At 39.7% G+C, this 25141-nt stretch overlaps 6 protein-coding genes across 10 annotated transcripts; 2 read left to right on the forward strand and 4 right to left on the reverse strand.

The window, feature by feature from the left end:
- Positions 1-536: 536 nt before the first annotated feature.
- LOC129584968 (uncharacterized) lies at positions 537-3062 on the reverse strand. Its single transcript, XM_055477426.1, has 2 exons — positions 2422-3062; positions 537-823 (listed from the first exon to the last, which is right to left on the reverse strand). Exons 1-2 carry the CDS (start codon positions 2542-2544, stop codon positions 566-568), a joined length of 381 nt encoding a protein of 126 aa, XP_055333401.1. The 5' UTR covers positions 2545-3062; the 3' UTR covers positions 537-565.
- Positions 3063-4389: 1327 nt separating this feature from the next.
- Positions 4390-12328, reverse strand: LOC129584966 (neuronal acetylcholine receptor subunit alpha-7-like). Of its 2 annotated transcripts, XM_055477421.1 has the most exons (14): positions 11663-12328; positions 11383-11582; positions 9560-9708; positions 9372-9416; positions 8405-8514; positions 8023-8276; positions 7910-7962; positions 7689-7830; positions 7307-7393; positions 7150-7190; positions 7022-7090; positions 6271-6582; positions 4811-4929; positions 4390-4694 (listed from the first exon to the last, which is right to left on the reverse strand). In XM_055477421.1, the coding sequence occupies exons 2-14, from the start codon at positions 11438-11440 to the stop codon at positions 4586-4588; spliced, it is 1548 nt and encodes a 515-aa protein (XP_055333396.1). In that variant the 5' UTR covers positions 11441-11582; positions 11663-12328; the 3' UTR covers positions 4390-4585. The 2 variants fall into 2 exon arrangements, with proteins under 2 accessions (XP_055333396.1, XP_055333397.1); XM_055477422.1 differs by having other exon boundaries at positions 4811-4914; positions 11383-12328.
- A 213-nt stretch (positions 12329-12541) lies between these two features.
- On the reverse strand, positions 12542-17024 carry LOC129584886 (fibroin heavy chain-like). 3 transcript variants are annotated; one of them, XM_055477287.1, is made up of 6 exons: positions 15014-15226; positions 14671-14759; positions 14398-14608; positions 14193-14330; positions 13599-13805; positions 12543-13448 (listed from the first exon to the last, which is right to left on the reverse strand). In XM_055477287.1, the coding sequence occupies exons 1-6, from the start codon at positions 15050-15052 to the stop codon at positions 13050-13052; spliced, it is 1083 nt and encodes a 360-aa protein (XP_055333262.1). In that variant the 5' UTR covers positions 15053-15226; the 3' UTR covers positions 12543-13049. The 3 variants fall into 3 exon arrangements, 2 of the variants coding, with proteins under 2 accessions (XP_055333263.1, XP_055333262.1); XM_055477288.1 differs by lacking the exon at positions 14671-14759 and having other exon boundaries at positions 12542-13448; XR_008689945.1 differs by lacking the exons at positions 12543-13448; positions 13599-13805; positions 14193-14330; positions 14671-14759 and adding exons at positions 16292-16432; positions 16522-17024 and having other exon boundaries at positions 14470-14608; positions 15014-16236.
- A 93-nt stretch (positions 17025-17117) lies between these two features.
- LOC129584963 (26S proteasome non-ATPase regulatory subunit 10-like) lies at positions 17118-19589 on the forward strand. The gene is made up of 6 exons (XM_055477416.1): positions 17118-17494; positions 17718-17816; positions 18362-18508; positions 18569-18735; positions 18869-18950; positions 19108-19589. Exons 1-6 carry the CDS (start codon positions 17357-17359, stop codon positions 19177-19179), a joined length of 705 nt encoding a protein of 234 aa, XP_055333391.1. The 5' UTR covers positions 17118-17356; the 3' UTR covers positions 19180-19589.
- On the reverse strand, positions 19019-21556 carry LOC129584961 (protein canopy 4-like). Of its 2 annotated transcripts, none has more exons than XM_055477411.1 (6): positions 21018-21556; positions 20446-20559; positions 20056-20187; positions 19842-19929; positions 19647-19767; positions 19019-19567 (listed from the first exon to the last, which is right to left on the reverse strand). In XM_055477411.1, the coding sequence occupies exons 2-6, from the start codon at positions 20541-20543 to the stop codon at positions 19395-19397; spliced, it is 612 nt and encodes a 203-aa protein (XP_055333386.1). In that variant the 5' UTR covers positions 20544-20559; positions 21018-21556; the 3' UTR covers positions 19019-19394. The 2 variants fall into 2 exon arrangements, with proteins under 2 accessions (XP_055333386.1, XP_055333385.1); XM_055477410.1 differs by having other exon boundaries at positions 20446-20566; positions 21018-21544.
- A 564-nt stretch (positions 21557-22120) lies between these two features.
- Positions 22121-25139, forward strand: LOC129584960 (actin-related protein 2/3 complex subunit 1A-B-like). Its single transcript, XM_055477409.1, has 8 exons — positions 22121-22361; positions 22540-22867; positions 23675-23782; positions 23850-23953; positions 24032-24213; positions 24286-24389; positions 24458-24547; positions 24624-25139. The coding sequence occupies exons 1-8, from the start codon at positions 22259-22261 to the stop codon at positions 24718-24720; spliced, it is 1116 nt and encodes a 371-aa protein (XP_055333384.1). The 5' UTR covers positions 22121-22258; the 3' UTR covers positions 24721-25139.
- The last annotated feature ends 2 nt before the right edge of the window (positions 25140-25141 follow it).

The raw sequence follows: 25141 nt of genomic DNA on the forward strand, positions 1-25141 counted from the left end.
AGCATGAGTACATGTTTTAATTTTAACCGCGCACTTTTTTTAAGCCGTTAAACTAATAAAGTAGTATTCCGAAGTGAAAAAACTAATAAAGTGAAAACTAGTAAAGTACGAATTTTCATAGTATTCCACAGGACGGCAAATGATAACTAAAGACTGAACGTTGTGTTACAATTTCCTGTTAACTGAGTGATTATTTCGTTTATACGAGTATAATTATGCGAGTAATTATACTATGTAGTAGTAATGTACTTTGTATTTAATTGTAGCGGCGCATAGCATTCACTTATGACACAATGCACAGTTTAATGATTGAATTACCGGAAGTGGAAGCGCTACATGATCTGCTTCTCTCCTTGTATCGTTAATAGCGTACGTAGTGACTAACTGCTGCGTAATCACCAACCACGTCAACAAAACTTTATAACAAAATTGTAGGCAGTTTTCTGTTGCACAAATATAAAAACTAGAAAGTAAATAAATTAAGAAGCTCAATATAAACGAGATCGTAGTTTAACGCCATTTTGGAATGTCGTCCAGCGGCCAGCAACAATTCGAAAACACCGGGCTACGTGTTCTGACGTCTTCCTCCGAAGCAGGACACCGAATTGAAATAGCACAGGATGGACCGGCTGCGGACATCGCGTGGTGGAGTGCGTTTAATCGGCGGCAAGATGCTGTAATTGTCGGGATACGTCGCGGGACTCGGCACGCCGGCCTTGACAGCACTAGCGTCGTCCGCCGCTAATGACGCCATTAGTTTCATTTCTGCCATCTCCGGACCGGAATAGGCGGTGCGCCGGTCATAGACGGGGAAGAATGGGGCCTGTGCGACATACACAAGACATTAATGAATGAATGGCGCTTGTGGCGGAAGTGAACCAAGGTATGTTGCACGAGCTACCGGTATTCCGATTAGGAAATGTCTCTAAATATAATTAGCGCCTGTTGTGTAATTATAGCTACCTATCCAGCGTATCGCTTATTGATGAGCACGCCTATTTCCCAAAATTGTTGATAAAGGATAATCGTTCAAACTAAACAAAAACGTGATGTTCAAAATTATGGAATACAACAAATATGCGCAACTCATTGATATTGTATTGGTTGTCGTTTAAGTATGTTATCCGCCAAATCGATATTATTTCGCCGGTTTTGACAACGTTTTAGGTGCGCCGCAGCAAAACTGATGGTGAGAAGAACGTTCTATGACGTAGATGGCGGTCTTATCTATTCTTATAACAGTTTTAAGATTTAATTCCTTTTAAAGCGCAGAACAAAACTTTTTTGCATCTGTCTAAAATTAAGCACAACTAATTGCAGTGGGTATCCGTATTCAGAATATGGGGTATTTTGTATGGTATTATGATTACCAAATTTAGTGTTTCGGTTATGCGTAAGCGAACGTGGCTACCTTGTGATTTACGAAGAATTATTAGTTCGTAAATTTCCGTTTCATGAAGGAAGTACACTTAAACGTAACTAAGGCTAGGTTAATCCCTAAAGTTAATTATCACCCGATAGGTCAATTCGCAGTGCAAAGCGAATCTGATCTTTCTACGAAGCGATTACTGTACAATGTGTCCATGTTTCGCATAAACGGTAAACTGCATTGTGTTCACAGAACTGTATTGTGTCAGCACTGTTTCCGTTCCACTCAAACCTATCCACATCCGCAAGGCGTCCAGCTGCGCCATTTGTGCTAAATTGTTGGAGCAATAGCAAAATAAAAAAAAGCTAGGAGGTTCTAATTATGATATGGGCGGATGATTTTGCGGATCGATGTGAATCCGTGTTGGTTTCTGGGTACATTTTGTTTTCCGGCTGATCCCTGCTGCATTTAGATTTAATCATAAAAATCTATTTCAGTCTTTTGGTGATGGATGTTACAGACAGTCTATAGCTTAACGATCCCCGTTTCGCCTACGGCCAAGATCAACTTCAAATTTTACGGTCTTTAGAAATGGAATCAAAACTGGATAACCTGTAGGACAAGTTAGGTTAACAACAAGGCTTTTTGTATCGTGGTAGTTTGGTTTGCGTAATGCTTATGCTGTACGATATGCAAGATGAATTTTTCGCGGCGTTTAAGATACAGTAAATCTTCGCAAAATTTCAACGGTTTTTTTTAAATTTCCAATCAGACGTAATACTTTTATCTTGATATTAATGTATTAATTCTTGTATCTAATTAAATTAAGATTAAGTTTCGAGTCTTCAAAACTTACACGTGTTACGCGTACGTAGTACGTAATTAACTCGCAAAGTAAAATAACAACGCAACCATTACAACCTCACTGATTTGACTAAACATCAGTCCTTTGGCGCCCACGTATATTTATGCTTATCAGTCGTATATATTACAAAAACGCTTTGCTTAAAATTAGTTTTTAAAATGGCGTAAACTATGTGCTTAGTGCTTACCACATTTTCGCTCTGGTCGAAAAGGTCAGCGTCATCCAGTGCCGGCACCGGCACGGCAAAACACTGCATAACAACCATGAGGATGGCGGACGCCAGGATAGCAATCAAACTGCTTTTGTCCATAATTCAAATTGCGTATAAACCACACTTTCCTAATCGAAACTGAATGCTGCACAGAAATGGCGTGGGGAGACAACTGGTCGACAGCGGAAGTAACCACGTAATGTCCGCCAAAAATTACCTCTAATGTCAAAATGGCAACCCGAAGGCTTTAATATCACGGCACAGCTGTGTAATGCGGAAAAGCGTACAAGAGCAATTATTGACGAAAGCGCGGAAATAACGTTACAAGCAAACAAATACTAATCATCTCCTTTGGATTCCACTAACAAATAAGGACGGGGTGTTGTAACACAACAAGGAAGATCGGCCACTTATATACACACATTCACCGTGTCCATACCGGCAATTTCATTGACGCGCTGTGTATCACCGCGTCATCATTTTCCACTCGGCACAGGATTTGCCGGGTGTCACACCTCCTCGGCAACAGGTAATGTACGTACTTGCGCCCGCCGGAGATTATTACACTGGGAATAACAATTTAACGCGGGAACAGTAGCTGTACCGGACACTACGTGCTAACTATAGTAACCCACTTCTTTTAGCACCCGGCGCTCCGCGTATAATCATTTCTGCTGAGCCAACGCTGATGACACACTTGTCATCCTGTTGCACGATGCTGCTGGGAGTTAAAGAAAGCCGGGTGTAAATGGGTTTTTAATTATTGCTTCTAGTAAGCCGAAAACAGGGATGAGTGCTAATTACGTTCGTAGGCAGTGGATTTTAATTTCCTTGAGGTTGCTGTGTTAAGCAGCTTTTGGGCGGGGAATGTGTCGGGGTCAGATTTTGGGAAATGACTGTAACATGCGGTAGGGAATAGCTTTTCAGTACAATGAACAAAATTATTTTGTCCGCGTGTTACGCGCAGCGGGACATGTATATAAACACCAGGGAGCGGAAGTGACTTACTCGTTACGACACCGGCTGTTCGATGTTGCTAATTGGACAGAGAGACACCAGCGTCATTTAGAAGACAACAAAGTTACCAGACAGTATCCCAGTTCGGCAAAACGTGCAAAAACATTGTCAATCAAAATAGCGAACAGGATGGCAGTTACCGGAGATTAACTTTTCACCTGTGCAACTTTGACCTTTTATAGTGATGCGCATGTTTGTAAATTGCGCTAAGCCTGGACATTTTTCCCTTGTAACATATTTATTTGGGAAACGGCTATCAGTCCTTAAATTCCAGTTGATAGCTCATACATAACAGATACGGAAAACCTGGGCTTTGAACTAGCATTGGTCAGCCATATCAGGTGATATTCTGTAGCTGTCGTTAAAGCAAACGTTACCGTACAATTATACAAATATGTATATGGCAGCGTTGGGAAACGAGGGCAGATAGAATTGTTTTTTTAATTGATTGTTTTTTGATTGTTTTTCAATTTCCGAATTTTAAATTATGAAATAAAGTAATCAGGTTTGCCTTGTAGTTAATCGGGTGCTATTGCCTTTTGAACTGAGTCCCAGATGCTCTGTAAAGAATAAAGCAAAACATGAAATACTTGAAATTCAGAACACGCTCAGAAATTTCGTAAAAAAGTGTAATTTCATCCTAACTTGTTATCGTTTAATTATGCGTAATTATTATCCGAGATTGCGCAAAACACAGGAGCAATCAAACTTTGCAACGGTGATTGCTTTCTGATTCTCAAGTAGGCATTAACTTTGTGCATTACATGGTTGCTCCACAGCAGAGTAAATGTACAACTGTAGGAAGAATAATTGACATAAAGCGCATACTCGTAAAAAAAAAATTTTTGGCACAACTTTAAAACACTTTTAAACTGACGACCAAGCCTGCAACAGAAACCGAACGTTTTTGCAAATTTAATGGGAAAACTTTGTCATACAATTTTACACACGTGTTATTCACTCCCGGATGACATGTCGCAATGACACAACTACAGAGCTGCTTAGAAAGCGAACATCACGTTTCATTTTAACGTGTATCCGTAAATCGTCATGCTGAAAATGAATAAAAATTGCTGATCAGCTGCTGAAATTAACAGTCGCGCCAGCCCTGTTGCATACATGATTACACTTGAAAATGCGGTGCCGACATGAGAACACCACCCGTAAAGCCAATCGTAAACATTACGATGATCCATAAAAAAAGCCGGTCGAGGACCATGGCGGCAAACTTCCTGCAACAGCCGCAAACATGTTTACCACGTGTCACACACAATTGCAAGTAACAGAAACTGCGATAAACGCGGGAAGTGAATAAAGTAATTATGTGCTAATCTAAAAAATACTGTACCAGTCATTTGTCGTAATCATGTCCGTATCTTCTGCTCGCATCCGATCCGCCACATATCGCACTTCGGTTAAAATATCTTCCACATTTTCCACACGGCCTGACTGCTGCAATTGTATCCGCTGGAATTAGTACTCGCACATTTTCATTAAGTTTTCGCGTACAAGACTACGCGTGTAATTGTACTTTGTGTTCTGTCTTCATACATAGAAGTATTGTAGAAGTTTATCAGAGTGTAAGCAACTTTTATCCATCAATACCATACTTCGTATAGCAAAAAAACACGAAGAAAGGAAAGGAACCGACAGAAACTAAAGAAACAAAAAATGTTTAAAATTACTAGCTCCTGGAGCACTGGGAGGATACCATGTGTTGACCGACAAATTTATTTGCATCAGCAAACCTTGACCCACTGTAATTCTTTAACATATAAGCCAGTAATTTATATGATTGTAAGGAATCAAACCTGGCCATGGAACAACTGTGGTACGTACATATACCTGGGTGCACATTTTACTTAACTTTTGACTGGTATTCAGACGAATTTTACCTGTTATTCACCACAGTGTCACATTTTATAATTTTAATGCTGTCGAAAACAGTTTGTTTTATTTTACTGTGAGGACTTGTGTGAATATGTACACAGAGGGAAAAAGACGGTATGATACTTTTACGTATAAGAAAACTTTTTAACAAATGGTTATAAAATGAATGCTGTTGGCGGTAAATATAAGACCTTTATGATTATCGGACAAATCTTTATATGACTGCACATGTACAGAGTATACGGCACAAGATGATTCTCATGCCGCTTTTCTGCCATGAGTAGAGGTACTCAAAAAGTGATTTTGCATGCACTGAGACTCATAGCATGCAAAATTAGTTTAAACTAAGATTTTATGCGCCTGACTAAACGAATCACAAGAAAAGCGAAGAAAATGCAGGTAGCAATTAACTGCAATACCGATAGCTTTCGAAACAATGGGCCCATGGGGGATCTTCAGCTTTCGTCATTGTTAAAGAGCTGGGCAAACGACTGCATGAAACAACACACTGGCGAAACCCGTTCCCATGAATTTTTACGTCTGAGATTATCACTGAAGATCCGACAACGGGGGAACGCAGCATCGGTTTTGGGAACAATGGAAGGAGCAGAAAAGTTTAATGACGTTTCAATGTTTCAAAAATTATGATGTTATAGATAATACGTTTTACCACAGGTGAATAAAAAGAAAACTGCAATAATTATTAAAAAAAACAGTTGAGAGAAAAGTTAACATCGGCCTTTGCATGGCATATAATTAACTCTTAGTCGCCGTCGCACCGAGTTAACAAAGTGGACACGATTTTATACAGCTTAATGTTCGCTATTATCAAATTTATCCTTTAATTATGCTGTAGTAGCGGATGCGTTCATGTACTGTTTAATTTAATAAGCCAATAGAAGGTTTAACATTAGTAACCTGAGGTCTGGATCGGCGACGTACGACGTACTGATGATCCGGAGAAGAAAAAGTGTTGTGATTTAGCAACTGCAAGGATTTTGGCCGGTCATCGAGCTCCAGTACATTCGCGAGCAGACTGCACGAGCGCGACTCTAGATCTAAGGCATTTAGGGAACGACCGTGATTTTTGTCTGAGTTGACGTTGTTAGCATTGACGGTTTTAAAGCAGGAACGGCAGATTTTAGGTTTTGGAGGGCACATATTTGGCATGGGTCCAGGACGCTTCAAGCCTAAGATAAAAGGCAGCCAAACCAGCAGTATCTTGCGAACCTGCAAAATCGACAGATTAACACAACTCATCAGTATTTCATTACAAGAGAAGAGATTAAACTGTAACTATTTAATTAATACTTAATCTTATAATGCTAAATGTGAGATCGAAGATAATTCAAAACATTAAAATTTATCAGCGACCGGCAACGTTGTTCGAATACCACAAGTCACGCGGCATCCATGTTAAGTAAACCGTATACTTTTTATAAACTTTCATGTCCCCAATTTTTGTTGCTTTTTATTATGCCCTCTAATAGAAAAATAAACACGTGCGGCAATAATAGTTTTACAAGAAATATGGCGGGCTTTTGAAGGCACCCGCATCCGTACACGAGACAGCTGATAACAAAGGAAATGGCGGAAACACGGAGCGCCCCGGCATACACTCAAAGGTCACACAAAAAATGTTTTCCCCAATTAAAAAATAAAAACTTACCCAAGGATGCATAACGTGCGTTTGGGGAGTACGAAAGTGCACATTTAAGACAATCACCGTAAGTACCACCTGAAAAGTAATCCATGTGATCAGGAAAAAATCACGGGTTTTTGTATCGTTCTGCTTACGGAAAGCCCGGTCATCATCATAATGAGTGAGAAGTAAGTGCCTATATTAAAAACATCAAATGACAAGATGAATTTCCATTAATGGCACTCTGATCTGCCGTATTTTAAATATCGAAAACAAATTTCTTTTGTGCAAGCGTCAATCCATCATACAGACCTAAAAGCGGTACGGCATCCGAAGTAGCCGGCATACTCTCAGCAACCATCAAAAGGAACACAGTAAGAGAGAGCAAAATTGTCACACCTGTCAAAAGTAATGCATTTAACAGACCAGCAATAATGATCCAAAAGTGACCGATACGAGTATTTGTATTGTATTAATAACTGCATAATTAAAAATCAGTACTAATCAGTAGGCACTTCTATTTAGAAGAACTAAATTCTTGACGTAACTACTGTAAAGTATACAAAAACTAAATTATACAAATAAATTATACAACGCATACAAATAAATATCAACAACAACAACATTATTATACAAATAAATTAATATTATTACACAACTAAACTATACAACATCTAAATTATACAACTTGTACCTAAGGTCAACTTTTCTCCTGATTCAACCGGCAAACAGAATCCCAAAAGTGTGATGGAGCTTATTAAAGCACATGGAAGCACGAGATTGAAAACATAAAACAACACCCTTCGGCGAATAATAATCGTAAAGGTCACATCCACCTACGAACAACCATGGTTTCTGATTTGAACTTTGATGAAATTAAATTTATACTGTCTAGCATAGATAATGCCATCTTACATATGGTTCAGGGCAGCATTCATAAGTGATAACGTTTCTTTGAGCAGGTACTCCTAAAAATGACTCTTGAAAACGTTTCGCCCATACGAAGTAAGGGTAAACGTGTTTTTTACCAATGAGTTCCCATTCGCCATTCTTCATGAATCCGGATAGATCTGCTTCGTTCTTCTTCAGCTGCAGATCGATCCTATTGCCGTCGTAACTCCAGGAGCCGAATTTGAGCGTACAATGCTGTTCGTCAAATGGAAACCATTTTATGTTAATCTTGCAAGTGCTCTTGAAGATCCCGGGAGGTATGTACACGCAGTCACCCGTACTGTACACCACCACATTAGAATGAAATGTGTTCTCGAAGCGCTCATCAGCACTGCAACCACGAATGCACAATATCATTTGAGTATAAAGAATATTGCTCATTTTCAGAATTATCGTATAAGATATACATACTCTGTACAGATACTGTACTATACTCTTATTTAATTGCTCTTTACCAACCTGTTGTACAGCAGGACATCCGGCTTCCAAACCTTGTCCGGATGCACCCGTATGTCGGATAATCCCCCATATTCGCTGCTGTTCCATTTCAGATTGTAGTCATTCCACTCCTGTATAAACATAAACATAAAATATTTTCAAAGTTTTTGCACAAGCATCTTTAGAAAATGTTTGCAGTTCGGTAACATTTTTAGAGGCTCCAGACGTATGCGACATTGCGGCCAAACTGATACTGGCTGCATTACTGGTTAAAAAAACGGTGGTTTGATTTGCAGAGATATTGTGTGTTTTTTTACTGTTGTTTTACTGCGTATTCCTTGTTCACTTTCATCTAAAAATACCACATTAGGGTTTAAAAATTGTCCTTTAATTTCAAAGCTATCACTGTTGAAAGTAATTAGAAGTTAGAACAGAGTTTAACCAGCTTTACCAAATCCCATTCAGTCTTCACTTATTTACTATTCCGGAGTCTCATAAATTCTGCCATTTAAAATTAGAGTAATTCAGTAACAACAGCGCAGACGGACATAGTGACGTACAGTATTCCAAAGAGTGATTCAGTTATTCAATGAATTTTAAAAAAATTGTATATACACTAATTATCCATCCTGTAATTATTTCCACGGCAAAGAAAAGGCTTAATTTGCTGTTCCCGCATAAAAATTAATCCAGCCCATGATATTTAGTATCTTCAAAAAGATTCAACTAATTTTTACATCGATAACAAAAAATTACTATTCAACTTAATTTGCCCAATATCCGCTTATCTTATTTAGCATAATGTTAGTTATTAGGGTGGCTGCTTGCTGCTAATTTAACTGCAAACGGAACATACATCTACTACAGCAAGGCCTATTATCGTCTGTACAAATACTGCAATCGTAATGCACGCTGCAGCATTTCTTGCAAAAAGTAAAAGGTTTTTCCAAGGGGCCGGCATAAATTTGAATGTTACAAAAGCACGAACCATTGTAATCCAGAGGGTGGTGGAGAGAAGCTGATTTCTTTCATCCTGCAAGATTGCTCTGATCATTACTAGCAGATATATCAACTTATCAAGGCACTGCGGATGAACTTTCGATAAAGAAAAAAACGATACGTATGTAAATTACAAGGGGTCAAACGCAAATGCGCAGTCAAGTATGATCGACATACCACATCCATAATTTGCTGTAATGTTAAACCGAAATGAACTGGAAGAGCGAGGGACTCATTAAGGATGGGCCGTTCCATGTTACTGTAATTCGACCCCGGTCCGAAAAAACTGTTTAAAAGACGCTTTTCGTGATATCCTTGCAGAGAATCTATAAAAAATAGCTTTGTTAACATATGAATAAAATTATATTTAAACGCGTTACTCAGTTTAACATGCACAAATCAAAGTTACGAATACATTACGCCGAAAATACAACAACAATAAACATACAGCATAAATAGCGCATTAATATACACACCAGAATCAGGGTTATGTACGGTGGTTATTTACTTAATTCAGTTTATCCCAGAAATTCGACTATAACAAAAAATAATCGAAGTTGTAGCTGCATTTATTTACTTTGGAAATCGGTCGCATAGTGCTGGCTACGTAAGGCTGCATACGGCAACCGTCAGCTTGGTATATGTATATCGTTAAACAACGTTTACATATGTTTGCATATATCGGACAAATTGGATCTGGCACAAATGTTGACGCAGACGATTACCAAAACTTTTCAAGTATTTTCGGGAATACGATCCAGTTCCAGAGAGCGTCATAATTTTTCATTTAAGAGGCACACAAAGGTTTGGTACAGATATATTGATTTATGAATGTACTATACGTAGCGTAGCATTCATGGCTAGTTGGTCCCAGAAAAAACTGTAGTATAAATCGTAACACAGAGCCATATGACCAGCTCAAGATTAAGGAAACAGAATAGGGTGCGGACAAATATAGCTATTATTTTCGGGAGCTAACTTTCGAAATATAGAACGCAAAGCCAATGCTAATTTTGTAAAGGTAAAAATTTGCTGTTAGCTTTGTAACAAGCTCAGTAGAACCTGTACATCAGCATTGTCGCAACCTGTAGCATCTGCGGTCTTCTGTAGAATCTGTTAAAACTGACTGCCCCGTCTGCCCGTAATCTGTTATCCGGCACAATAAAAAATTATGAGCACAGAAGAAAGAAAACTTTATTACAAAATTTTCAGATTACTAGGAACTATCGATTTCTAGTGGATGACCTAGACAAACTTGGAGTCCAAAACTTAAACATGCAGCAACTGCTAGAAAAGCAGTGTTTGTTTAATTCACAAGATTCACGGGACTTTCTTACGCTTTGACCGAAAAATAACAAAAGGTAAGATAAGACTGAAACTTGTTACATAATAATACTAATATTAGCCTCAACACTGTAGTTGCCAGAACCTTTTCCGACCTGCAACAAAAAATTGCAAAATCAAATATTTTTGAAAACTGATATATGCAATTTCAGTCAGATACATAATTACCAATAAATTTTTTTTGCAGTTGTTTTGTTCAGCCAAACTGCGGTCTCCCGTAAACAACGTCACTAGAATCTCATAGCTCATATACCCCAGTTATGTACTTCTGCCTAACAATAAGACTTCACAACCCAAATTATGTCGACCTGTCGTAAATGCTAGTATACAGTGTATAGCATTCATAATAACATGTTCGCATCTACAGTAATACTCGTATATAAAGGGTAAGTAATCGTCCAACTGCACACAAATTATGAATCAAACTATTTCTTCCGGTAAGCGTTCTCTTTATTATTATTAGTTAATTAATGAATATTCTGCATTTGATCCGCTTTGGTAATCAGTGTGCTAAAAAAATGAACATGCGGATACGAGACATAGTCGGACGCTTCAATTAATGCACGCTATCGATCGCGACCTTTACGTGTGGCAAGACTGCCGCATGAGCGCCCTGTAAATTCTACCTCAGACGAAAGACGGAATTGAATGCATACCTTTACAAATGGACAAAAGGCCTATTATTCCAGCAAGAACATTCAGGGAACTCCTCATGGGTGCTCATGTAATATAGCTGGTAAAAGGTCACAGTGAGTTGCTGTATAATCGTGCACGAGCACAAACGAGCCCACGTTTGCAGCCAGCTGCAACCTATAGCTGTGCGATGCATAGGAGATGGACGATAGTGTCAGGGAGGCTGTAATTAGGCAATATAAAAAGTATGAAGACTATACGTCGTGTGAAGGACTGTCAACACAGGAAATGGTGAGTAGTTACTTGGCCAGCACCGTTCCCATGATTTAATAATGTATTACTTCCCATGAGTCCGCTGCAGCAATATATATGTCCTGATAGGCAATACACGCATGGCGACCAAATAGCCGCATCCCAAGTATTTTGCCGGTTTTGCATATACGGCGGGGTGGAGCATCGGGGGGACAGATCAATCTGTTAAGTGCATTTCAGAAATCCGTTTATCGCGCAAAATGTTTCAGAGATTGCCATCTTGTAGGGATCTCAAAAAAGCCACTTAAAAGCTGAATCGACTCTTCAAACGGTTCATGCCTCTTGGCTCACACACAGACACGCGCACACACATATGTAAGTATAGCCGCATCATTGCAATTTTCAATGTATACGCTTGATTAACCAGATCATAACGTAATCGGGCCAATTTATCGCGGGTGGATTTAAACTCAATTAAGCAACAGGCTATCCCGTAATTGGGTTTTTCACCAGCAGTTTGTCGTCATCTTACACGTTTCCTACTGCCTGACATATGCCGCACTGGAGCAAACGGCGCTGTTCAAACAGGCTGAGTCCACCACACAGTTGGCAAATGTTTCCGGTGACAATTTAGCACACACACATAAATTAGCGTTTAATGCAGAATACAGCGGTAAAAACATCTACTGATAACTGCTAAGATCGACGATTTTGTTATTTACACTTGCAAAATACAAAATACATGGCAGGAAAAAGTCACGGTATGCCGGTGAAAACTCCGCCAGCACGAAACAATAATCGATCCGGCTTTTTGAACGTCACAAGTGACAGCTAAATGAGAATCGATCTAGTGATACTATACGCATTGATTTGGTTTTTGGCTGCAACCACTGTTGCGTTTCCCACTCACCATTATCCATAACAATCAATTTTTAATCAAAAAACTCAGTTATATTCTGCAAACAGACTTATAAGGGAAAAGACAACAGTCTCACATCACGAATCGCACAACTTGAGCTAACAGCCATGATTTATGCCACTCGTGCTTTTCTCACGCGCACAGCATATATATGTACACAACGGTATTACAAAAACATACGGTAGCACCACGAAATGCACTATTTACAAACGTACTTTTCAAATTACAAAAAAATATAAAAATTTAATAAAATTATTATACATCTGTGACATCCTGTTAGTATTGTGTTCACTAATCACATCGGTCACCGAAAATATTGACATTTTACGAAAGCGTCAACATTAGAACAAGAGAGGAAAATCCTTTTCTTACCAACTTCACGAACGAAGATTTTACCAGTGAAGATTCTGCTTACAGATCATGGTACCTTAAAAACAGAGTTCCATAAATCAAAACTTTAAATCCAAGAAAGTACGACAGATTAGCACTGTTGTAGGTTGTTCCCACCGGGCCACCGGTTCAGTCCGAGTCACTGGAGTAGCTGCTGGAGGAGCTGCTACTGCTCCGATGCCCGTAACCATGTCCGCCATGATGGTGGCGATGTCCCATTGCGTAGCCAAGGCCTGCTCCTCCTAGCCCAGCCGCCGCTCCCAATCCCAAACCAGGCAGTAGGCCTCCTCCACCGCCGTGCGCATGATGACCATAACCAGGTCCATAACGATGGCCCCCTCCACCGATCAAGCTGCCTACCGTTCCCAGCAGGCTTCCCGTACCTATACCGCTGCCGCTGCCGCCCATCGGTCCAAACATTCCGTACTGTTTACGACCTTTATGTTTCATTTTCTTCTTCATTCCGGGATAGAATAGTGGCGCGGCTTTTGCCGCCAATCCTCCCAACGCGCCCAAAGCTGCTCCGCTCTACATGTATTCAATTTACCAACACCAAAACTTATTTATGCACCAGCTTCAAAAATCAGATGCAGCACCATTTATTGTGACAGATTTAACAAACCACAAACAAACCAAAGATTTAACAAACCATTTACTGTGACACTTACACAAACTTACCGTAAGCAAACTGGCCATCGAACTTCCTGGCGTAGTGGAGCGCTGATTTTGCGGCATTCTTCCATACTCCGGTGCAGTTGTCTGGTAAGCGCCGTTCGGTGGGGCACTGGACGATGGAAATCCTGAGTATGAGGCCGGCATCGGAGGAAATCCTGACTGAGAATTTCCGTATAACGGCGCCTGAGGTGGCAAAGAATTCGAAGAATTCTAAATTCACAAAAAAATGGAGAAATTTACAATATTATCGCATAACATTTCAAGAGGTAACTGCGTGACCGGCTAGGTAATAGCATGTCAATTTGAACGAATTTGCTGACTGTCAACTTCAACAAAAACCACCAAATCCAGTCAAATAATATTCCAGTATAAGAAAAAAACCATTCGCAATACGAAAACTGTACGAACAGTACGGGCAGCGCTTGACTATCCCCAGACAGAAACAATATTTTAACTGTAGCCTGTAAGTAATCTGAAGCAGCAAATACACGTCTCTTGCCAACCGTTCTTTAAGCACAGTATTAAAATTACTAGCAGTATGTATCTAAACTTCTCCTTCGCACAAGTGGAATAACTGAATGTTTTTTAAACTTGTACCTGGGCTGTTTGAGCTCCACCGGGAAATTCTAAACGAAGAACATTCACCGTTACGCTGCCATCCATGGCGATGGCACGGATCTGTGTAGGGTCCATCCGGTGTGGAAATTCACAAAAATGCTGATTATTTAATGCAATCTGTAAAAAATCATCAGTGACGTTTAACACGATAACCTAACATTCAGAAATCTGAAAAAAAATTCACCATGAAAGCTCGTCTCTGCACGAGGATGAAAATCTGGAAGGCGTCCATTTTATTCATTGGACAGGATGAATAGTCCATTGGCGTTCCCCATTGGTTCCGTTGAATAGTATTAACGGAGAGGCGAGAATTGGGCGACAATAAGAATCCCAGATGGAGTGCAACATCGTCTCTGGGATTCACCGATGGACCCATCTGTAGGTTGACAGCGAATCTGAAAGCGGAAGCAAGACATGAATCTCTGTCTCACAGACGCACTGTGGTCATACGGCGCACCCTCGGCTATCAAAGGGAACAAATCCTTCTATGACGAACATCCCGTAATCAGGTAATGTACCAGGAATCTCGTACACGCAGGGCACAGTCTCCGAAAAAAGAAAGTTTTAAAAGGGATAGGTTATAGGTAAACCGTAAACATCTACTCTATATTAGAAAGCGAATGCAGCGCAAACTGTAGTTTAACACCTTTAACTACTAACCATTAATAAAACAAAGTGGACATCGCTACTTCTATAGATATGAATATATGGTAAATTAACCTAAAAGCTTTAATCCACCCTTCTTATCTTTCTCATAATTATACGATATGCAGAGCTGCAGACATGTACAGTATAATTACCGGGCCAATGACAGGGGAACCATAGTTTAAATGCGGCATCACAAATGCTAAATCGTAAGTATACTGAAAAGCAACCGACAATTAAAATAACCAGTGGAATATTTAGATAAAAATATGAATGGAAAGTACGGTAATTCACTTTTATTACGGGAAGTACGAGAGAAACCACAACACAGAAGTCATAACACTCAAAAACTTGCGAAATCACAGCGCCATGGTCTGTGTATATTATACACAGACCATGACAGCGCGCTTCTGATGTTGTGCAACACATGTGATGTCATATCGTAGCATTCAGTAAGAGCAGTGCATAGCACTTCACTATTATGGTATGACAAAATTAGTAATTGTAAATCGTACTGTAGATCACCGTGCGGCGTCGGCAATTAGCATAACTGCAATCGCCGAATTATTTTCCCATTTCGAGTGTTTTCCCTTTGCAGTAGCGATAGCTGATGGCCGATGACACATTCGCAGTTGTTAAAAACGTTTTGAAATATTTATTCCAGAGTTCTTAAACAAAGAAAACGAAAATACTGTTTCGGATGCACTAGTAACATCCAATTTCAGAAGTCCATGCGGCAGACACTTTTTAAACAAATCTTCGCGGTATCAAATACGGTTCTGTGTTTTTAATTTTCGAATTCAACAAACCCTGAATCTAAAAACAGGTAAGCTTTCAAATGTAAGAATTCACAGGAATGCAGCAAATAAAAAATTAAGAAATAAGAATCCCTCGCAATACCGGCACAGTTAAACAGTCAACCACAACTTTGGCCATTTCATTTGAAGTTCTCATTCACTCCTGTTTTTGCGCTTTCGACGAGCACTTCCTGATTCTGAATTCGGCAGGCGTAAAACTTCTACGGACAAATTAGCCTCTGCAATCTTATCCCGTTTACTGACAAACTGGTTGCCGAGAATATAGTAGCGCCACGGCTTAGCCGCCCATTCGGCGCCGTATGAATCAATTCCGATCCGCGGCGCGGACACTACCGTGATCGGCTGCTGGGTAGTGTCATCTTCGAGCCATAATTCCCGTTTTTCCGTCAAATCCCGCCCATTAAATACAGCTGTCGTGATGTTGAAGGCCTGGCATAACCGTCCTGGGCCATTGCACAACTGCAGCAGTTTAACACGATCACCGTTTTTACGGAAATTCCGAATGGCTTCCACACCGTCCAGCGGCTCGATAGCGCGAATTAGCACTCCAGCACCGGGTTCTAAACGAATCTGCTTTAATTATTTAATTTTAAATGCGCAAGTAGGCCTTCGTACCGAGAGCGCTGATGTTGAAGCAGTCATACATGCCGTAAACAAAATAAACATACGCGGTCCCTGCTTGTGCAAACATGGCTGCATTGCGCTTAGTTTTCCCGTTGAAGGTATGGGATGCCCGATCCGTTTCCCCGGGATATGCTGTTAATAAATTCGACTATAAATTTAAGTTCACGTCTGACGTCTCCACCAAACGAGTGCATAATATATCTGCAAACGAGTGATTTTACCTTCGGTTTCGACGATCTTCCCTTTGATTAGAGTGCCACTTTCGAGCTGCCTGACCAGAATTTTCCCTAGCAGCGCCTGTGCAAGGGTCTGACAAGGAACTGCGTAAAACACAGAAGTTAAAGCTATTCGCTGCACAGCGGATCTCATCGCCGGACGGTCCGCACAAGCAGCTGCTGATGGCGTTATAGATAGTGACTCCTCCACAGGTGACTGAGGCGAGGGATCCACTGTCGGAAGAGAAGAAAAATAGTAGGGAGACGAAACGAAAGCGCCAATTTCACTGAGGCTTCGTTCCATTCTAAAGCAGCGATAATAAAAGCGCGCCTGCTGCGCCGTTATCGTTTAAACTTCGTCGCAACAGCAAAAGTTAAAACCATTTTGTAACTAGCAAAGCAATACTTCAAACTACATAGAACGAAGCGGCTAAAATGTTATAAAAATGGAAGGAACTGGCAAAAAATAAAAGAAAATTGGAGAGTGGAGACGAAACAGCTGACGACGAGCGAGTATGTATGCGGCTGTATGTCGTTTAGCCGCCTGACGTCATGCCGTTGTTGTGGTTTTTGGCTTATCATTTTCTCCGTGACAAAGCATATTTCAGTTTTTGATAGAAGGCACCGCTACACAGTTAAATAGCACAAAACACTTTCACGGACCAAATTTTTTTTTGCGCTACGAACGGCTAGTTCGATTCATATTTCTTTTCACTTTTAAACGCGAATAATAAGTAAATTTGGGAGTAATCGTTTGTTTTGGCTTGTCGTTGTGCTGAGTGCTGAGTAACTCATTTGCTGAAAGCAGCCTGTGCAGGGATTTTGACTCAATTTTGATGATATGGTTGGAGAGAAGAGACTTCCTGGATTGGCAAGCAGCTGGCAGCCCAGCTTGGGACAGAAAATTTACGACGGAAAGATTCAAGAAGTCAAAGATGTGATCGAAAAGGATAGGTCAGCTGCGACAAAGCCCGACGAGGTATGTCCTAATGAACCACGTACTGTAACGTCCTGGATGGATGAAACATGTAGAGGAACACTTTGAACTTTGAAGTTCCCTTTCGTAAGTGCAGCACAAACTTGTAATATACAGTACAACTTCACATTAGATAGTGTAATGTTTACCGACAGTGTAAATACAGTACATGCCCACATTTATTATCCCATTCGTTGCATTTTGAGCTTGAATTCTTTTATTTTAGAGCGGTCGAGCAGCGATACATTGGGCATGTTCAGGCGGGCATAAAGAATTTGTGGAGTATTTGGTTAATCTCGGCGTTCCCATCGACGAGCCTGATCAGGTAGGACTCGTAAGCCGTGATCGTTACCGTCTGTTCCACTGTAACTTAATTGCTCCTTAAAAATGCTTTTCGTTGATTCTTTTAAAGGTTTACTAGTAATACCTTCAGCACTAACTGTCGATTGCATATTTTTAACTTTACCTGGAATTTTTGTTGTAATTATAAGTCACTAATTAGCATATTACAGTTAAAATAAATCACTCTTTGCAACAGATCGAGCTTTCATATGCGTACTTATATGGCGTCACTGTTCTATATATTGTAATACCCGAGTGAAACAGCTTGAGGAAAAACGCTAGTTTAACGTGCAACTACCCGTTACTACCGCAGTACCGCTAGGTGAACGGATGTGTCTCAGCTTTGGTCGTTAACGAGCATTTAGCTAACGTTTTTGCTGCAAGTTGTTGTACTCGGGGAAATGCTTACTACTTGATGGGTTTATCCTTTACTGGTAGTTGATCGTTGCAATGAGTCTTGAGATCCTGTTTTCATTTATTTTGATCACTAGAGAGTAATTTTATGCCTCATGAAAAAAATTGCCATAGAATGGTTGGACGCCATTGCTGATTAGCGTTGCGTCCGGAAAGGAGGAGTTAGTTCGCTACCTGGTCTCCAAAGGGGCCAACATCCGGCAGACGAATGATACTGGTCAGCAGCCGATCCACTACGCAGCCTCCAAGGATAAGCTCCCTGTACGCCTTTTCGAATTTTTCCAGAAGATATTGAAGTCTTTACTGACATATGTATTATAGATCGCTGAGCTTCTTTTGGAACTGGGTGCACATTTGAACGTGAAGGATAATTCCGGTAGCACACCTCTTCATCGGGCTGCTTCCCAGGGCCACAGCCGCATATGCCGGTTTTTGATACACAACGGAGCAACGGTTAACGCCGTTGATAATTTCGGGAACACGCCATTGTGAGTTATTTGTGCACTTACAGCTGGCCGTGGGTATAAAATTTTACAACTAATAGAGGCTTTTCGCTAATAGACTTCGTTAATCTTTTCGTTAAAAGGCTCATCAATTATGGTCGTGATTTTTTTAACGCAGACACGTAGCTTGTGAATCCCAAAATCCAGATGTTGCGCGAATACTGGCAGAAAATGGCGCGTCAGTTGAAATGAAAAACAAGGTACAGTAATTATTAATACTAACTAACAATAATTACGATATTCCTGATACTTTAAGATTCAAATCAACTCGTATCAGTAGCATATCAGCAGTACCTGTTTTATAAATTTTGGTCCAGTTTTGAAATGACAGCAAGCTAAATTAAATTGTGATTGCAGGATGAAAAAACACCACTGGATTTCTGTGATAAGCAGTTGAGCAATTTGTTATCGCGGCTCACCGCTGGCTAACCATAAGCTGCAAAAGCGAGGCTGTGCAGTAAAATCATTGCTTCGTATTAGAAAAACGCATGCGAGTGCAAAAAGAATGGAAGCCACAATCTCATCAAAGGTCCAAACCCAGATCCCACAATTAAAAATAAATAAAAACGCTAAAAGTAAATGATAAAGTACTATACTCGTAGTTCAATATCCATCCTCTCTTTTTCTATCCCTATTGAGTATCCTCACAGCTCCATTTTTCGGTTTTTGATTTCTTGCCATTCTTTGTCTTTCCCTTCTAGCTCTTCTTGCTTCCATTTTTTAACTTTTTGCCGACCCTCTTCTCGTTCTTGCTCTTTCTCTTCTTCGGTTGTCACAGGGCGATCACCGTACGGCTGCCATTTCTCGTCCAAACACGCTGGATAAATTGAAATGCTTTACTCTGAATTCTGAAATATTTACACAGTACGAAAAATGTCATATTATGGTTCCCATACTTTGATTTTCTTTCTTCAGCAGTCTGTCTCGGCATATAAAATCGGTTAGCGGCTTCGTATCTTGTTGCTGAAAATACCAAGCGCTCAGATCATCTTCGTATTTCTCGACCACTTCTTCGCACTGGAAAAAAAATAATGTAATATTATTAATTTTGCTTCCGAATTTCCACTGTATATAGTGCCAGCAATTCTTACTTTACGCTTTAGCGCCATTATTTCCTTATTCGCTTGTTTGTCCACGATTTCCCATGGCATTCCAATTTCAACTTTCACTCCTTTTCGTCTACGCATTTAAGGCAAACAGTTTTGAAAGACAGCTTACGAAAATGAGATCAGACTCACGATCTCCCTTTGTTATTTTTCATAAAAGTGCAAACGGTTTTTTACAAAAATTTTACATAATACACACCTCAACGAGTTCAGAGCATCCAGAGTTTCGCTTTCCTGCTTGGCAAATCTCTGCATTCCATCCTTAACATGCACGTAGTACTGGCTAACATCGTCACAAGCAGTGTCTAAAATTTCAATCAAGCGAAGCTCCCTGCAAGAAAAAGCTAGTAAGCAAATTATAGCGGAACTTGGTAATAAAACCGTAAAAACAATATAACTGCTGCGTCACATTTTTACTGATAGATCAGTATTACTGTCTAGACGTAAGTGGCTAACGATTGATGAGTAAGCAATAAGTTGAATATTTAGCACGGCGAGCACCGAACAGCCCCATCCAGGACACTGGTCAGCGTAATAAGGTACTCCACTACTGCTACGGAATACTACGAATCGGTGAAACTTCACATACGATCGACTGTAATCCAGCTTGCGCGAATCCGGCCCTTCCGGCCGCGATCCCAAATCCAACTTCAATTTGGCTGCTGTTTTTTGCATTTTTTCTTCCATTTCATGGACTAGTACTCTGCAAACTGATACGTTCAAATTTTTCACTGTACAAAAAATGCAGACAGTACCAGTAATTAGAACGGTGCTAAATTTATCAAGAATTTTTTTTACAATTAAAGATGCATATACCGGTATGTCAATAATATTTTGTTAGACTCAACGTCATTACAAAAATTAGTGCGAAAGAAAATTAACGGCAGCAGGAGTGAATGCTTTGTTCTTCAGGTTTTCAGTCATATTAATTTGACGGTGAATCGTTCGAAAAATAACTAATACGTTATTTACCGGTTACAGGCCTAACTGTAAAGAATAAGCACGAAAAAGGGCCAAAAGTGACAACTACGTTATTTGCGATAACATTATTTACAATCAGAAGAATTATTAGTACAAAAAAGTCGTAATGTCTTAATTTTTTAATGTGTTCATAATAATTTCATTTCATACAGTTATAAAACAGCTGATTCTTCATCCTACCTTCGCAAGGTGTAGGTTGTCGTGTTTCTTTCGGTTCATCTGGAGGAGGTCTCCGATCTCTTTCCCGTTCATGATGGCTATTATCGTCCGCCTTCTTACATTCGTAGCAAAAACTGCTCAGATATATGAGAAAAAAGACATAAAACGAGAAAGACATCCATTGCGGAAAAACTCTGGTAGTCCTGTGCATTTTGCGGAATGCGGACAAGCGCAACAGCACTATTCCACTAAAAAGATTGCTCCTAGTCGCAACAATTGTGTCCAAATAATCGTAAATGCAGACAGGAACTCGCCAATGAACCGGTTATAAGCAGACATATTCAGTGGTGATCGTTGCGCATGATAACAGGAACTACGACAAAATCGCTGCCAGCAATTTGAAATTTGAACCGTTTTTACGTGTGGCATTGTGGTTGGATAACTCACGGTTAAAATCAAAAGCAGTATTAAAGTGTTTCTCAATCCGTCACTACTGTAAATAACTCTGACATTTTTTCCTACAATTAGTATTAGACTATTAACACTTTAACAGAGTATCAGTTATTAGTCAATAAGACGTTATTAGACGTTATTATTTATTAGACGTTATTATTTATTAGTTATTAGACCAATCACATAATTTTTAAGCCAAAACGCATTTTTAAGCATTTTTAAGCCAATTTTTAAGCCATAAACATAAGCGAGGGCTTAAACCAATCACATAATTTTTAATAAATGCTTCAACAAAACAAAAATAAACAGTTCTCTGTTCTCATAACTTTATACAGATATGAGATATTACTGTCCAGTGTGCACTACTTTTATTGAACAACCACGTCAGCTGACAATGAGACTCAAAATAATTACCGTAAAATTATTAATAATAGGCTGTAAAATACAGTAAAGTGTAAACTACGGCAATTGAAACAAAATAAACAAGTAATTTTTGTTTATTTTAAAAGGTTTTCGGACCAGAACTACCAAGTAATTACCTAGTGCGCCGTTTTTATCAGTGCAGAGTCAATGCAAGAGTACCAAACACAGCGTGTGCAGCTGCATCTTTGTGATTATGACCTTGTGTTGTCGCCCACTTCCGATGCGTCACAGCTTGAATAGAGATGATGGAAGCCGAAAACCGTCTGCCGTCTGGTTTTGCTGCATGGATGTTTTGCAAATTGCGAATTACGAAGGATTAATAGAATTTTTCGTTTTTTTTTCGTTGTGATTGATTTTGTCTTCCTACAAAATTATAATATTCCTACATGGTGCATTCAAATATGTCAAACGGGAATTATCAGGTTGCAGAAGCTCATAGTTTCGGTTTAGAGCCTATCACTTGTCACGCATGGAATAAGGATCGAACAGGTACTGGACGCATGTACACGTATTGCTGTTGTAGATATGGATAATTCGATTGTGAATACAGGGTAACTAGCGGAGTGAAATGCCAAGCATGGACGCAGCAATGTTTACACTGGTCGACTTGTAGCTGTACCATTTTGATTTTTTATCATCAGTACTTATCTGCTTGGTCATTTTGCAGAAATTGCCTTCAGTTTAAACAGTAATGATGTAATCATCTGCAAAAATCACAATGGGCATTGGAGTACAATAGCAACACTATCGGCCCACGACCTCCGAGTGACGAGTATAGACTGGGCTCCGAATACCAACAGGATCGTCACTTGTGGGGCGGATAGAAATGCGTACGTGTGGACATTGAGCAATGGATTATGGACTAAATCCCTTGTGCTGCTAAGGATAAACAGGGCGGCTATGTGCGTCAAATGGTCGCCTAAGGAGAACAAGTTCGCAGTGGGATGTGGAGCGAAATTAGTCGCAGTATGCTACTTCGATGAGGAAAACGACTGGTGAGTCGTGAGTGATCGTCACTCAATTACTATTCCCGAACTGGGCGCCGCAGCTCTTTTCTTTTGCGAATTTATCCAAGAAAAAATTTGCTTTCTCTGGCTTCGGTGTACAGTTTTGCAAGACAGTAACGGAGATAGTGCGACAGTTGGAGAGAAATTTATATTAAACAGTTTTTTGTGGAATTAGAAATTTCCTTATAATTGAGTATTTGTTGATCTTAAATCCTAATTAAAAGCGACTGCGGTTCGCTTTTGTTAAAGGGTTTGGTTTACTTAGCCATTTCATTTTATTGGCGGTGTTCGGCATGAGATTAAGGAGGAAAAATATGGGTGACTCAATTACTCACTACTAGAATGGGTGGATTAAAGCTTTTTTGAAAGTTCGTAAACAAGGGTGGGCGTTATCTCCTGCTCTCTGATCGTAATTGTAAATATTGGACACCTACGTACGCTGACTGAAACTTTTTTTAGGAAATGCAAAGTTGTTTTTGTTGTGTAAGCTTTAAGTGATTCTTGCAAAAAATATGAATTGTGTTTTGCAAGCTAGTTAACAATTTAAAAATAATTAAAATTAATTATATATATTATATTATATTATAATTATACTTTATAGATATTATATTATAATTATTAATTTTTCGTTAGCCCTTTAAGTATACTCTGTAGGCAATGAGGCATCGAATAAACAGTAGTAAAATCATTTTACGGTATTAAAAATACTGTATTAATTACTATAATGCATGTTAAAGCTACACAATGATCATTGTGCATGTGAGCGATGTGACCCACAAGCTTCCTGTGTTTTAGGTGGCTTAGTAAGCACATAAAAAAGCCGATCCGATCCACTGTTACGTCCATAGATTGGCACCCCAATAATTATTTGTTAGCAGTTGGAGCTACAGATTTCACTACTCGGTACGTTACGAACTGAGCAAATGAAATCAGTTTAGTGTATTAAAATCCATCGAATAAATTACTGTAGAGTGTTCTCAGCGTACATAAAAGAGGTCGACGATAAACCATCGCCCTCATCATGGGGAGATAAGACTACGTTTGCCAACATGCTCAGCGAATACAGCCGGTCCGGTAAGTGAAATGGTGACAGGCGCAATCATCGTCCGCACTCAGGCATGAAATATGGCTACTGCATTATTTGTGTATCAGGTGGCTGGACACACGATGTACGCTTCTCACCTTCTGGTGACAAGCTAGCCTGGGTGTCGCATGACAGTTCTATCTCGGTGGTGGACTCCAAGCGTGACGTCAACAATGCCGTCACCCAGAGGACCATGTTCCTACCGTTTATGGCCTGCATTTGGCTAAGGGAGAACCATATACTTGCGGCTGTAAGAAGCGGAAATAACGTGGAATCAGATTATTGTGGCTCTGTTTAACGAAATTTACCAATTGCTTGCCAGGGCCATGACTGCTGTCCTATGTTGTACAAATATGACCAAAGCGGGAAGCTTGCTTTTGAAATGAAAGTGGACCAAGTTCAGAAGCGAGAAACTGGGGGATTTAGGTATTGTTTCGCTGCCCTGCATCTTTATTGGCGTTATCTTGTAATCAGAATTGTGCGTTTTGTTCTAGTGCTTTGAAGAAGTTCGCAGATATGGATAAGCGGGCAACTAGCGAAAATGTTGATGTCCTTTTAGATACAACACATCAGAACACCATAACGTGAGTGTTTTATTTTTAATAAACAATAAGTAATAGTTTCCATAATTTGAATTTTGAATGTATGCCCAATTATTAGGCAACTTTCGATGGCTTCGTCAAACAAAAACGACACAACAATTTGTTCTACCGGTATGGATGGATTAATGGTTATTTGGGATGTTAGGGTGAAATGAATTACCGAAAGAGATGTTTTTCTATTTTTTGTCCTCTTTTTTAACCGCTATTTGATTTTCTTAATCTTTACCGTTGACTTGTTGTTTGTCCGAAGAGATTCATCGAATGCAGTGTCTCTTTGCTGGCAACAAAACCAACATGTAGTCGGTTTTACTGAGAGATATCCTGATCATTGTGATTGGGGATTTTTAATCGTAGTTCTTGATTTTTTTCTTACATTTGCTGCCTTGTTCCGTTGTTGAATGTCATTTTTTACTGAGGTTTGAAGTGTTCTTACTGACCGTGATATTGACTGCTAATGCCAATGCGTTATGGTCGGCTCAGTAACGATTGCCATTGTACTGCCGACGAATAGTTGGCGGTGTTTGTATACTACGCAAGTCACCTCTACCGTAAAGAATAAAAAATTTATTATTGGTC

The sequence above is a fragment of the Paramacrobiotus metropolitanus genome, unplaced genomic scaffold (genome assembly GCF_019649055.1).
Source record: "Paramacrobiotus metropolitanus isolate TYO unplaced genomic scaffold, Prichtersi_v1.0 Parri_scaffold0000015, whole genome shotgun sequence".
Classification (NCBI taxonomy): Eukaryota; Metazoa; Tardigrada; class Eutardigrada; order Parachela; family Macrobiotidae; genus Paramacrobiotus; species Paramacrobiotus metropolitanus.